General features: G+C 44.0%; 1 protein-coding gene across 1 annotated transcript; it reads left to right on the top strand.

The window, feature by feature from the left end:
* Positions 1-3,902: 3,902 nt before the first annotated feature.
* KCNE4 (potassium voltage-gated channel subfamily E regulatory subunit 4) lies at positions 3,903-8,112 on the top strand. The gene is made up of 2 exons (XM_060242192.1): positions 3,903-3,963; positions 5,475-8,112. The coding sequence occupies exon 2, from the start codon at positions 5,501-5,503 to the stop codon at positions 5,999-6,001; it is 501 nt and encodes a 166-aa protein (XP_060098175.1). The 5' UTR covers positions 3,903-3,963; positions 5,475-5,500; the 3' UTR covers positions 6,002-8,112.
* Positions 8,113-15,492: the final 7,380 nt, after the last annotated feature.

Genomic DNA, 15,492 nt, shown 5'->3' on the forward strand with positions numbered 1-15,492 from the left:
CCAGTAGCGCAAAGAGGTCCCCAGGTGCCATCATTTTGAGAAGGGATTTTGAAAAGGGTTGCAGAATCTTATCCATTTTTACTTAGGAGAATGTGGCAACAGTAGCCACAGCAGCAGTCGTGCTCCCATTCCTTTCAAGTCCAACATGCATTCTCTCTCCCTGCCCATCTACAGTGTGATGTAGGGAGCACTGTTCTCTCTCTTAATTGGCTATACTTGCCCTCAGTGTCATCACAATGCTAAATCTGATTGGATGGGATAATGTGAAAAAAGAAGACAAGAAGGAAGAGAAGACAAAAAATGATAGTGGGCAAACAAGGTGCAAAAGAGTAATTTGGTGGGAATATTTTGCTATCCCAAAAGCTCCCTTGTGTTGAAAATATTTGCTTGCTAATAGTCAGCCCAGCATTAGTTTTTAGTTGTAGCCATATAGAAGAGGAGTGGTTTATAGGCAAGTGATGACACGGTCAGTAAAACCCACTTTTCTGCTTAGCTCACCCTGCTTTTCCTGGTTGCCCTGCCACATTTACCACAGTTGTACAAATATACAAAGTTGTACAAATTTCACAAAGGTTAGAATTTTCATAGAACAGTTAGTAGTTAAGGGGAAGAAGCTAGGCTGTAGATTTAGGTTTCATCTTCCCCTTTCCCACCAAGTATCGACTGAATGCAATTTAGCCTTTATTTTCTGCATAAAACTCTGCTATATTCTGCCTCAGGCAGCAAAATGGATGACACATACACACAGAGCGGGGATGAGGGAGAGAAACTGGCCCAAGGTCACCCAGTGAGCACAACAAAGTTGAAGTTTGAAACCGAACCTCCCCAGTTTGCCAGACTAATCACTATGTCACCAATGGCTCTTCAACTTCCAGAAGATGATTGCAGAAGGACAAAGACTCAGCAGTATTACAGGCCCTGATTGGAAGCAGCCAATACCAAGATTCTCTGAACTGGGAAAAGGATTCTAGCTTGGAGTGGCACTGGTAAAACTTTCACTTCCAAACTATATGACACCTACTACAACTTTACTGATCCATTTGTTATTTTGACAGAAATATCCTCATAAATAATCTTAATCACTTGGTGATGCAGGGAGCTGAAGAAGAAGAAGAGAAGAAGAAGGGTTGGTTTTTATACTCTGCTTTTCTCTACCTACGGAGTCTCAAAGTGGCTTCCAGTTAGGGATACCATTTGCCAGCTGGCTGGTAGGAGGAAATTTCCCCATCTCTTCCCAACAGTGATACTGCACACAATGCACTAATGTCACTAGACTTGCCAATCCCCAGGTCCCAGCGAAGGTTCTTCCTCTTTCCCAGCCTCCTTCCCACCCCCAGTCAGCTGGCCGGGGGGGGGGGGAGCCCCACCCCCCAAAGCCACCATGTGACTTTCCCCCTCTGGAGGCTCCAGTTTCCAATTGGAAAGGCTTCCTCTTGGGATGGGGTGTCTGTGTTACTTGGAAGAAGTTGGCTGCAACTCATGAGTAGAGAGGCAAAGCCCTCACTTCAGAGTGCCAGAAAACGAAGGGGGGGAGGGGAGTCTGCTGAGCACTTCATTATTCCCTATGTGGAGATCGATTCTCATAGGGTATAATGGGGAATTGACCTGGAGGTTTTGGGAGCTCTGGGGGAGCTGTTTTCTGAGGTAGAGGCACCAAATTTTCAGTATAGTATCTAGTGCCTCTCCCCAAAGTACCCCCCAAGTTTCAAAACGATTGGACCAGGGGGTCCAATTCTATGAGCCCCAAAAGAAGGTGCCCATATCCTTCATTATTTCCTATGGACGGAAGACATTTAAAAAGGTGTGCTGTCTCCCTTGGAGTTCAATTATGCTTGCCATACCCTTGTTCCTGGCTCTGCCCCCAATGTCTCCTGGCTCCACCCCCAAAGTCCCCAGATATTTCTTGAATTGGACTTGGCAACCCTAAATGTCACCTGGAAGTGCCATCAGTGTGTCAGTGACATAAGGGAGAGTAATTCTCTGCTTTTGGGCCAAAACTCTATAGATTGAGGTCAATTTTATCATAGAGTTTTGCTCAAAAAGCATGGCATTGCCCTTGATGTTGCTGACATACTGTTGTCACTTCCAGGTGATGTTAGCACATCGTTCAGTGTCCCCATCCACTCCTGGAACACCCCCCAGATCTCCCCACCAGAGCAACAAAGAAACCTGGCAACCCTACTTACAATCCCCTTCCCTTCCTCTCCCCACAACAGGCACGTTGTGAGGTAGGTGGAGCTGAGAGTTCTGAGAGAACTGGGACTGGCTCAGGGTCACCCAGCAGGCTTCATGTGGAGGAGGAGTGGGAAATCAAATCCAGTTCTCCAGATTTAGAGTCCATCACTCTTAACAACTAGATCACCTTCTCAGTTGTTCCTTCAACAATCACAAAATCTACTGCTGACTGATTTGACTTTTCAAAATCCAAATTTGAACCCCATGAAAATCTGGATACTTCCATTTCTTCCTTCTTCCACTGCCTAGCACTCTAAGCTTGCAAACTGAATCTGGTTAAGGAACATCAACAGAACATGAGAGGAGAAATCTCTCAACAGCAGGTCCCTCCCCTCAGTCAATGAAAATACAGTAACATAGTTATTTAAACAATATCAGTTTCTTCTTGAGCTAAACAGGTGCAAGCCAGTTAACTGGCAGTGATTACAAGCAGGGTCCCCTGAACAATAATACAGTATGTACCATTCATGCTTATTATGTCTACTTTATTTTTCCAGACATTTTTTTAACCCTTCAGCATAGCTGCTAACAAATAGCTCACCATATATACTATCTACTACCTGCAATGAAGACAAAAATGTATTTTCACCAAGGCTTCCAGTAAAATATTTCTTTCCAGCCAGATCTGCAACATGACTCATAAAGTTCCAGGTTGCAGTCTAAACACAGTGAGTGCTTGTGAGGATGCACAGGGCTAATTCTATCTATCTATCTATCTATCTATCTATCTATCTATCTATCTATCTATCTATCTATCTATCTATCTATCTATCTATCTATCTATCTATCTATCTATCATCTATCTATCTATCATCTATCTAATCTATCTTTTCTGGCCCAAGGTCTGTCTGTCTGTCTACCTACCTACCTACCTACCGCTAGCTATCATCTAGCTATCTACTATCTATCATCTATCTGTCTGGCTGCCCCCCTTCCTCTCCATCTATCATCATGATCATCACCACCACCACATTTCTATTCATCCTTCCTTAAAAGAATTCTGTGGATATCAGTGTACTGATGAATAAGTATGTCTTTATGTTTTATTTGTTTACTTCTTTCTCCCTCTTTTTCTGCAGTAGAGGCCCCAAGTCACTGGCACCACAAAAAATGATAGAAACAATAGAAGAATGGTATGGGGAAGCACTGAAGCATTATATTCCTTTCATTCACAATGGCAACAAGATAAAACCATGCAGGGATCACCCCTGAGCAGAAATTGCCTGAAGTCTGGGGGTCCCTTGTGAATCTTGGCAATCTTTTAGCCCCAGGAAGAAACTGGCACTTGCACATGGCCATGAAAGGGACTTTCTGCTGATTGCTTTTTCACTTCACTGTATTGCTTGGCAAAGCCATTAGCAGGGCTAATATACACAAAACAGCTTTCAGTGCAAGTAACATTACTCAGTGTTGGACTGTGAATGTCTGTGCAGCATGCCGACCCAAACTCTCTGGCACTGGTCTTCGTTACGGAAAACGTGACTCAGAATTCTCACCCTTTTCATTTTACAGAGGTGTCAGGAGTTCAGCCGCTGAACCACAGGCCTTGGAGTTCATTCGTTGACTCCAGCATGAAACTGTTGTAAACGCAATGTCACATGATGAAACATTTCTTCAGAGACTATTAATTCTGGCCTCAGCTGGGAAAAGTTCTCAGAACACAGGAATCTGAGACAGGAACAGTCTTCTCTGGAGCTCTGGGAAGAAAGAAATTATTTGCAGGCTCACGTAAGTTGTTCAAATAATTTTTCTTTTTGCTTCACTGCACTTTCCTATTACTGTTTCCTCTAGTATAATGCTGACAAGCTATACCAATTCACAAAGCTTTGTCAATAAGTCTCTCCCCACTTCTGCCTTTCCCATTTATGTATTTCTTGTATCTGAGAATTGCTGGGGGAGGGGGTCATTTGTTCATTCACGATCCAGCATTGTTTCTGGCATCTATTTCAATATGTGTCTTAACCAGCAGTTATTTTGTAGAAAAATAGGTGGTGGAGCTCATCCAGGCATTGTTATGCAGCTGCACATACTATTCAATGGACAAGGAGGTGGAACTCTCAGAAAGGTGCAGGAGCTGTGCTCCTGTGAGCTCCCACTGAATCTGAGGCCTGATCTTAACACAAAAAAGCATGCATTGCTCATAAGAAAGTCAGTTGATGAAATAATATACATATCCATTTGGACAGTATGCTTACAGGAAAGGAACAATGTGGGGTGATATAGAGTTAAATTATAAGAGCAATACTTGGGGTTCAAATCTCTTTCCATAAGATTATCTCAGTAATTCTTCAAGGGAATTGGTATAGTAGGCCAGCATTATTATTCCATTATTGCCATGGAAGATCAAGGGTGAGAGAATGGCCAGCTTAAGGCTACCTGTTGAGCTTATGGCTGAAATATGAATTGAACCCAGAATTTATTTGACTACACACTACACTACATTGGCCTTCATACAGCTATGGCATAACTATCATTGAGACTGATCTCCTGAACCTGTCTCCCTTGAAATATTCCTCCTTTGTTAAGCCCTATATCCAATTCAAGACACATTGCTGCCTGAGGAAGAGCATGAAATGGCACCCCACCCCTCTGCCCTGCCTACCACCCCTCCTCCAAATGTCCCTGTACCTTTGCATGCACACTGTCTTGTCTCCATCCCTCCCCACCATTTAGAACAACTAATCCTTCCTTGTCCCCTTTCTCCCCAGATCTCTAAAAACACAGCAAGCCACACATGCTCCATAGGGCTTCCCAAACTCTTTGCAGACTCCTGTTGCTTGTAAGAGTTTTGTCATCATCTTGGTTGCCTAGGTAACCACAGCAATTGGCAGGATTGCCAGAGCTAGTAAAATAATAGCCAAACTTTCAAAAAAGGAGGGAATGCCACAGGAGTTGAGGAATTCCTGTTGGGAACTTGTGACTTGCTATGTTAGAGGACTGGAAAAGGTTTAGGTGGCAAAGGTTAGAGGGCAAAGAGGTTTAGGTGTTCTGGCCTCCAAGCACAGGCAGCAATACAGAAGTGATGGGTGGGCAGGACAGGAGACTGGTCGGTGACACCCCTAATTTCCCCCGGAGACAATGTCCTAATTTGCCTGTAGAGCTGAACCTGTGTACACCAGCCAAAACAGTAATACATCTCAATTTAAGACTAAATATTTTCATTCACATCTCACTAACATAACTTTTGTTTTCATAGAAGTAAATTTTGGTTCTCATTCCTAAATCCATTTGTGTTCCAGGTTCCTCCTTTCTCCAGAGAACATCGATGTTCATGATGGATCATCCCAATATGACCCACTCTGTCCTTGCTGCTGTCAGTCATACCACTGAAATGTCTACTACTGAGAAGAGTAGCGGGAATGGAAATGAATACTTCTATATCCTGATTGTTATGTCCTTCTATGGAGTCTTTCTCTTGGGAATAACACTGGGCTACATGAAATCCAAGAGGAAAGAAAAGAAATCCAATTTGCTGCTGCTTTACAAAGATGAAGAGAGGGAGTGGGGCCAAGCCATCAAACCTCTGTCAACCATCTCAGACTTGAAGTCATTGCAGATCCCAATGATGCTGAACATGCTGCAGGAGAGCATGGCCTGCACCCTCTGCTCCATGGAAGGGAGCAGTGTGAGCGAGTCTTCATTGCCAGATGTTCACCTCACAATCCAAGAGGAAGCAGCTGATGCAGACCTGGGGGAAATGCCTGAAGCACCCTTTTTGAATGGCAGTAGTGAGGGGTCTTCAGAAAGCATCCACCAAAGTTCCTAGCATTTGCAGGTATTCAGGAGGCAGCATTTTCTGAAACAGCAGATTACTGGTTTTGCCTCCTACTTTGATAATTTATTCACCAGAGATGAAAGGGTGGCCTATGTAATGCTGGAAGCAGGAAGGAGAGGTAACAAACATGGATGCTACTGAGCAAGTCATTGTAATGTATAAGGGATTGCCCTTTTAAATAAAGAAAAGGGTAAATATTTCTTTAAAAGAAAATAGTAGTTTACATAGCCTTTGCTTTCTCTAGAATCTTGCAAGTGTCTGGGAGACAGAGGCAAGCACCAGAATATCAGCAGCTAGCCCAATGGATTTGTGATTGTATTTCACTACATAAAATGACAGTATTCTTCAAGGAGCACTTGCAGACAAAAAGTGACATCATAGAGATGTGGTCATCAAGAGGAGGGATTATGAAGTACAATGGGCTAGCCATACATGGCTGCAAGACATCTGTAAATCATAAGCTTGCAAAAGGATACCTGAGTAGAATTTGCTTTTGGGGTCAAGGACAAATGAAGAAATGAAGCTGCATCTGTTTCCACCGGCAGAGACTGTGTTCACAATTTGTGGGGTTACTCATCCTTCTTTTATTTTAAGCTGCCATTTTGAAAGAAGCTCAGTAAAGTAAAGGAAGCTTTCTTTTGAGGGTATAGGTCAGGGCAGCTTTGCATCATTCATCTTGCATGTGGGGCATGTATTTGTACAGATTGGCCTTTTTTTTTTTGTCGGGAGGACTTTTGCTCCTTTTCATTTGCTTTTGTAATTCTATCTGCTTAGCACTCCTCTTTGGATGGGACAGGGGTCTCAAAAATTAAAATAACTGCTATAACTGTGGCTTGCTAATTCAGATGGAACATCAGACAGTGGAAAACTTGTACTGACTGGGGAAGGTCACTGATTCCTCACTCCCTGTGATTCCTTTATGCTGTTCCTGGGGTCCCCCTTCTTCAGGAACAGCATCTGGGGGGCCATTTTGTGCTGCAGCAGGAGGCAGAAGTGTTCTGCTTATGGATATACCTTCTTTTAGCAGAAATTTTACACAGGATCCAGCTAGTTTGTGGGTTATCAATAGTGTCACCAACTGACTGGAGAAAAATGTCTCATCCCTTTAATAGAGACTTAACAGTTTGTGATTTACCAGGTGATACTGTTTACCTCCATGTGGTGAAAACCTTCAGCTGCCCAGTTCCTTACATTAAGCCTCTATTCAAGGGACAGGATGTTGACTATTCTATCAGATGTGGCATGAAACCACAGGTAAGCTTTTTCAGCTATGGTTTGGTGTGCTGTAGGAATTGAGTTGCTGTGGTTTTTTCACTAATGCTCGTGCATTGCACAATTAAACCACAATTAAACTATTGCACAATAGTCATCAAAGCTATAACACTGAAGAAGAGAATTACTTCCACCATGCCTTGCATTTGACAAGACTGCCAATGTTTGGATTGCTTTTGCAAGCATGAGAACAGAAATGCTGCCAAAATGCCTGAGTTTTTAAAGCTAAAATAGCCTGGGGACATATTCATGCCCATTAAAACTTGGGATACAGTCTGGGAAAATGGCATGGGCAGTGTTGAGGCATGAATGCGGCAAATGTTCCCCTTCCACTTTCCATTTTAAGGCTTCAGCTCCAAGTTCCATCAAAATGGGACTATTCTAATGCCATACAGGAACTGTCTCTTTTTTTTTTCTGGAGTCACGGAGATTACTATGTCTAGTTGGAAGGCTTGATTGTTCTCTGAGGTCCAACTGCAAATCCCACTGGAGAACATGGGACTGAGCACAAGCTTTGGGTTACTTTGTTCCAAGAGGAGCTGCTTTAAGTTTTCCAAGATGCCAAATTTATATTTGGCATTTTGCCTGGAGTCACTTGAATCCTGAAACTTTCCAACTGAGACTGATGTGTGACCTGTTACATTTCCCCGTTTTCTTTCTTTTGTTTTAATACAAATGCCGGTGGTGACTCTTTTTTCCCCTTTCAAAGACAGACAGTTTTGCATATACCTTTGATACCAAGCTGTATATATTTGTCTGGTATATTTAATGTTAACTGTTCCTTTCTGATGACACTGAACTTATTTAAATAAAGCAATCATTGTTCTGTGGATTGTTCCATGGTGTTTTTGTTTGTTACTCCTTAGAGTCCACTGAAGTTAGGGCTGGACTTTGAATAACAGAACTGACAAAATGGCATGGCAAACTGCCCACTGGGATGATGGGCCAGTTGCTCAAGTCAGTTATGCCTATCATAGCTCAATGAAATCCTGGTCAGACATTATTCTCATTTACATATATGCAACTGAGCAAAAAAGGAGCAGGCCAGTGCTTTAAGCATTTTTTGACATGATCATGGATCACTACTCTCAAGATTTAGGTTGCAGTTGTAAGAATGCTTTCTCAGGAAGAAGTTTTTCACATCACCTACCGCCTGAACTCTTTTAAGGGAGATGCCAAGGACTGAACCAGAGACCATCTGCACACAAAGCAGAAATTCTACCATTGAGCCACAGTCTCATTGGACATAGTCATACAATACTATACTGACATGGATTCATGCAAGTTAGAGTTGCCAGCTTTTGAACTGGCCCCTGTAGCTGTGCCTCTTCCAGTTTTTGGTTCTGCAGTAATTAGCAAATGATACTGTTTATGACCTAGAGTTGCCAGGGACTTTCCAGGGACTGTTTATGACCTAGGGTTGCTGGTGGGGGAGGGACTTTCCGAGAGTGGGGGCAGAGCACTGTGATGTGCTGGCATCACATGGAAGTGCCATCATCATGTTGGTGACATGTGGTAATGCTCTGCTTTTTGGGCAAAGCTGTATGATAAAATCACCCTTAAAGCTCTATGGTAAAATCACCCTGTTGTTAGCCAAAATGTCCTCAAAACGAGGTTGGGGAATTAGTTAGGTGGGCACCTGGCTCACTAGGAATCTTTTTACCAATATATACCAGGCTCAACCATCCAGAGGGTAATGCTCAATAAAAGGACTCTAATTTAATAAAACCAATTGTGATTTATTTAGAATAATAGTTCTTCCGCACAAGATAAAAATACAATACAATCACACATTCACACAGGCCTAAGAAACACAGATAGATTGATAGGGGAACATATAAGGGTAAACAGACAGGGTAATATTTACCATCGTAGTCTTCGAGGAAGGTTCCAATGGCGACATAAGAGAACAGGGGAAATGGACCCAAAACTGTGGCCAGAATTGGGGATGGATCTAGACAGCGGAACTGGGATACTGTTAGATGCACACATGAGTGGAGTTGGGTCAGAGGTTAAATAGACTACCCTTAGACCCCTTAGGGGATGGGAGGTGACGGGGAGGAGAGATGGGAGGCTCTGTGATGACCATGAAGGCTGGACATTAGCAGAGCCAATGGTGAGTCCTTTGGTGACATCCAATTGGGTGTCAGCTTTAACCAATGAACTTCACCTTAGTCCTGTGAACCTGGAAATTTCCAAGTTGCAATATGGCCTAAGGCGGCTCCAAGGTGTTAGACTGGGGTAAGAATGGGAATGGCTGGATACTTAAGGTTAAATGGGATTATCTGAAAAGGTGATAATAGGGAATCAAATACTGGCCTAGGTATCACCCGGTTTGGACAAAAGACTTGTTTATGACAGGAGATGTTCTTCCTCTTTTCTCATCATCTTCTGGGCAGGGGCCTTTGTCTAGGGCTTCATTAGACAAAAGGCTTGAGTGGTCTGGCAGGGTATGCTTGGATAAGCTTATGCAAAAGCTGAAGCAGATGCTGGAGATGGAATCAGGAAAGCAAGATGGATTCTGGTGGTGTTAGCCCTTGGTTCATGGAAACAGGCTGGAAACGTGGTGGCCTGGCTTCTTCCACTGCAGCGGCCAAGACTGGGCACACAAGGAGCAGAGTTCTGGCTAACACGCATCCAGAGGTGTAGAATGCAAAGCTGCCACATAAGCCTTAGAAGCTGTGGGCAAAGTCCACTTCTTAGAGCAGATGTGTGAGAGTCATATCTCCAGGCACCCTGGCAACCGTACTGGTGATCACGATGTCCATATGTATGAAAAGTAGGGGGCTTTTTCCTCACACAGTTTTGCCCCCCAAAACAGAGCATTGCCATGCAACATTGCCAATGTGATGTCACTTCCAGCCAGTCATGGGTAGGAGCCCCAAAAGCTGAGGGATCCCCTGCACCCATCCAAGGAATGGCATCCTATTATGACCATGCTGTGAAAAGTGTCATTTGCTAATTCTGCAGAAAAATTGTGTTTCAAGCACAAGAGGAGATCCGCTAGCAAGCCTTGAAATGAGCAAAGGTGACTTGTGGTTGCTGCTTTCAAACCTTAGCTTGACCAGAGCTCCCTCCCTGGTAGCTTAGAAAAAGCGTATCAAACTACCCAGATAAGGAGCAGAACTGAGTCATAGAACCTGCTTAGCAACAAAGATTGAAGCTGATAGAAGGCCTGGTGCCTCCACTGCTGGGCTGCTACAGCCAGAGGGCCTGCTCCTTTTATTGAATGCTTTCGATAAGACAAAGGAAACAGGTAGACAGTGACATCTGCAGCATTCCAAGAAGGGAGAAAGTATGCAACCTTCCCAATCTTGAACACTATCCTCTCTAATAGTGATATCAGGTGTCATAGGAAAGGGCAAAGCTATGTGTGGTTTTTATTGTGGACACGGCATCCCTTCTATGAGCCCTCAAGCCCCACACATCTCTTTCTTCCTCCTGCATTCCTGGAGCTGGCAATGGCCTTATCTAGCTGCCACCACTCTGGTCTGAGGATTCAAACTTGGGTAGCTTAAGAGTACCCTGCTCCCCTCTACTGGTGGTGTTGCCAGGTGACAGGTTGAGGCTGACACATAAGGTCTCAGTGAAAATAAATTGCTTTATTAAACAATGTGGCTAATAAAACAGATGGAGGAAAGAAACACTTGTAACAGGCAACAGGCCACAGGTAACAGGCAACAGCTTCAACATTTCTGACAAACCATGCAAGATTAACATGTAAAGAACAAGAGACACAGCAAAGCTTCTGAACTAGGGTTGCCAGGTGTGTGTTAGAAAATACCTGGAGACTTTGGGGGTGGATCTGGGAGAGGGCAGGGTTTGGGGAGGGGAGGGTCCTTAGCATGGCACAGTGCCATAGAATCCTCCCTTCAAAGCAGCCATTTTCCCCAGGGGAGCTGATCTCTGTCAGAGCTGACATTTTTCACCACCACTAGGCTTGCCAATCCCCAGGTCCCAGCAGGGGTTCTTCTGCTTTCCCAGGCTCCTTCCCGCCCCCAGTCAGCTGGCCGGTGGGGGGAAGCCCCACCCCCAGAGGACCATGTGCCTTTCCACCTCCGGAGGCTTCAGTCTCTGATTGAAAGGCTTCCTCTTGGGATGGTGTGTCTACGTTACTTTGAAGAAGTTGGCAGTGAATCGTGAGTAGAGAGGCCAATCCTTCGCTTCAGAGTCGCCAGAAATGGGGTGGGGTAGGGAGGGAAACATCTGCTGTGCACTTGATTATTCCCTATGTGGAGATCGATTCTCTTAGGGCATAATGGGGAATTGATCTCGAGGTTTTGGGGGCTCTTGGGGAGCTGTTTTTTGAGGTAGAGGCACCAAATTTTCCGTAGAGTATCTAGTGCCTCTCCCCAAAGTAGCCCCCAAATTTCAAAACTATTGGACCAGGGGGTCCAATTTTATGAGCCCCCAAAGAAGGTGCCTCTATCCTTCATTATTTCCTATGGAAGGAAGACATTTAAAAAGGTGTGCTGTCCCTTTAAATGTGATGGCCAGAACTCCCTTGAAGTTCAATTATGCTTGTCACACCCTTGTTCCTGGCTCCACCCCAATGTCTCCTGGCTTCACCCCCAAAGTCTCCAGATATTTCTTGAATTGGACTTGGCAACCCTAACCACCGCTATGAATGGCCAATCTTCTGTTAAGATTAGGGTTGCAAAGTCCAGCCTGCCAACTAGTGGGAGATGAGGGGGTAAGGGCATGGAGGTGGCCATCAGTGTGATCACTTCTGGTGAAACCTGGGAGTAACTTCTGTGGATTGGCAAAATCTTAATTGTGTACTTATGTGAATGTAGGCATATTATGAGAAGGGCAGGATGGGATGAATCGGTGTTTAACTCTCATGGCCCTTTCTTACATGCCCAGGGTAATGCTGATCACCACTTTGGGGTGAAGAAGGAATTTTTAGCCAGGTCATATTTGCTTGGGATCTGGAGGTTTTTTTGCCTTCCTTTGGGCATAGAGCAGGGGTACGGGGGTAGATGAATTTCATGTGTTGTACAGGGGGTTGGACTAGATTACCCTTGAGGTCTCTTCCAGCTCTATGTTTCTCCCCCTAGAACCTAAGTTTATCAGTTTAGTTCCATTACCCATGATACATTTAGAACATAAGAGAAGCCATGTTGGATCAGGCCAATGGCCCATAGAGTCCAACACTCTGTGTCACACAGTGGCCAAAAAAACTTAGTGCCATCAGGAAGTCCATCAGTGAGGCTAGGACGCTAGAAGCCCTCCCACTGTGCCCCGCCCAAGCACCAAACCAGAACATACAATGCATTATAAACAATGTAAGTGAAACTTCTTGGGATCAGCAGCAAATCATGTGGAAAAAGGCTGATACAAAAATAGTTGAGGAATACCAACTGAAACAATTTAACTGGCTAGCCAGCTTTCTAAGGAGTAGCTTTAGAAGCCAGAGGCCATAAATCCCCTCCACTTCTGCCAGAGCAAAATAATTTATAGTTGAAAATTATTGTTTCCTTTGTGTATATAGGCATAAAAATATTCCTCTTCTTTCTGTAGTTTCTAGACATGTTTACCATAAAGGATGTCAATGAGTGGGATAAGGGGACTTCTACAACTCTTGGTTCTAAAAATCACATGTACTGCAATTGTGTGTTCTTGTAATATGATTGATGGGACCAATTGACTTCCAAGTCAAATCAGTGACCGTTAGCAACACTGAAAATAATAAGAAGCAATAACAAACATTGCAGTTTGGTTTAGCTGTGTGGAAGCTCTGCTTTATTTACTCATTCCAGAAATATAATTTTAATAAAGAACATAAACTGAAGAATATATATGTGTGCAACCATGTGTATGTGTTGCAGTCATAAGGTTTTCAAGGCAAGAGGTATTCAGAAGTGGTTTGCCATTGCAGTAGCCCTAGGCTTCCTTGGTCATATCCCATTCAAGTACTAACCAGGGCTCACCCTGCTTAGCTACCAAGGTCTGATGAGGTTGGGCAAGCTTGGGTTATGCAGGCCAGGCATATAGAAATTATATAGTATATCTCCAACAAGATGAAAAGTACACAATACATCTTTGCTCCAAGATCTAAAATGGGGCCTTTTTTGCCTTGCAAAAAAGATAAAGTGGGAAAATGTTCTCCTAGAGGCTAGCTTTTTCATTTGCTGTTTTGGATTGGCACAAATGCGAGGCATGTTCACAACTGGCCAGGGTAAAAATAACAAATAAATGCCTTCACTTGAATAGCTGATTGACAATGGCAGAGAAAGCAGAGCCATTTTTTGGACTGCTTGCTGGCCTGAATAACACCCATTAGTGTTTCTTCCAAAATCAAGGGATATAAAGCAAGAGGAGACATAGCTCAAGCCCAGTTCCCATGGAGGAGGTAAGAATAGTGTATGTGTCTTCAGAATGCAGGTGGTGGTAGTGGTGTTATTTGATGTAATGCTCAACCAAATGGGAAAAAAAAGATGCTGCGCACAGCAGGGAGAAGGCTATGCATCTTCCTGGCATCCAGATTCTTGATAGGCAACACTGTCAGCTCCCCTCCTCCAAATCCCATATTAAGGATCCCAAAGCCACAAAATGAGTAGGGAGGGAATCCTACTTGCAGAATAAACACTCGACAATGGTCTTTTGTCTTTCAAATTTTCAAACCCAAACACACAGTACCAGGGCTAGATTAAACTCAGATATCAAATTCTTGCATATTGATTTTGTTCCACTGGAGGAAAATGACATTAACACAAAGTATAGTTGTTTTTTTAAACCCACAGAGTTGGATGGCCTAGGCTAAGAACATAAGAGAACATAAGAGAAGCCATGCTGGATCAGGCCAGTGGCCCATCCAGTCCAACACCTGGCCAAAAAACCTGTAAGCCAAAATGCCTCAAAACTGAGGTTGGGCACTTGACTTTAAAAGGAACAAGAGTCTATATATACAGGCTCCACGTCCAGAAACTATTGCTCAAATATGCCAGGGACACTAATTAAGTAAAAACAATTAAAATTTATTCCAGAAAAATATAGATCACACACACAAGATCAAAATACTCATAAAATCATACATACAGTCCTAAGAAAATTAGATAGAGAGATAGAGAAACACATGGGTAGACGAACAGGGTCCCCAAACCCCATTCTCCACAGGTTCTAACGCCCCCCCCCCCCCCGCAACAGCCTCCATGTGTTGATTCTCTAGGAATTTCTGCCTTGTTCATCATTTGTAAGTGATGCAACATCTCCCCAAAACTTCACTGTGTCAGTCCCCTTTCCCCATGTCCTGATATTTGCCAGAGAGGTTTTGGTAAAGTTTCCAGTTCTGGTTTGGGAAATACCTGGAAATTTGAGGGAGGGGTGAAGCATGGGGAGGGAACTCAGCAGGGAATAATGTCATGGAGTCAACTCTCCAACGCAGCCATTTTCTCCAGAGGAACTGATCTTGGTCATCTGGTGATCACTTGTAATAGCAGGAGATCTTCAGATGCCTGCTGGAGGCTGGCAGTCCTAAGCGTGTTGGAATCCCTAGGCTTTCTCCCAGGACAGTGAATTGATGGCCAGCTCAGTATAATACATTGTGTCATATATCCAAATAGGGGAAACAAGAGGTCCATAGGAATTGTTCAGTTTACATGTAGGCAGAACATCAGGGTTGCGAACACAACCTGAATAAGGGCCTCATTTAGGCATCACATTTCCTAGGCACAGGAAGTACAGATAACTCCCATATTTATACTCTTGCAGCACTATAAGGCACAGACATGTTATCTGTACTGCTGGCTTTCCTACCAGACTGCAAACTCTGGAGTCAGACATCAGGACTCAGAGATATGTCTGGCAAGGAAGCAATACATGCATCTATCACATCCCTTCTGTAATGTACTCAGAGACGAGACGTGTTGAAGGCAACATGCTTTAATGGGTAGTACATCACAACAGAACAGGGCAACGCGGGCCGGGACCCGCTTTATATACACACAGCCCGGAACAGCCCGCCAGCTGGCCCAGACCAATCCTGGCCAGTCAAACTTCCTGCCACAGATCTTGATTGGCGGAGTCCTTTCGCGCGCTGTACCGAGTGACCAGGGGGAATCTGCTGCATGGCCGCGCCTCTGCTGCATGGCCGCGCGGTGCTTTACTAAAGCACAATACACTACACCTTCACTACATTTCAGAGACAATCTAGGCACAAACTACCCCACTGATGAATCTTACAACTGGAAAATGTAAGGAGAGTTGGT

This window comes from Heteronotia binoei, chromosome 6 (genome assembly GCF_032191835.1).
Source record: "Heteronotia binoei isolate CCM8104 ecotype False Entrance Well chromosome 6, APGP_CSIRO_Hbin_v1, whole genome shotgun sequence".
In the NCBI taxonomy this organism is placed as follows: Eukaryota; Metazoa; Chordata; class Lepidosauria; order Squamata; family Gekkonidae; genus Heteronotia; species Heteronotia binoei.

Coding starts and splice junctions, on each gene's coding strand:
- KCNE4 (XM_060242192.1), top strand. CDS start 5,501: ATGTTCATGATGGATCATCCCAATATGACCCACTCTGTCCTTGCTGCT.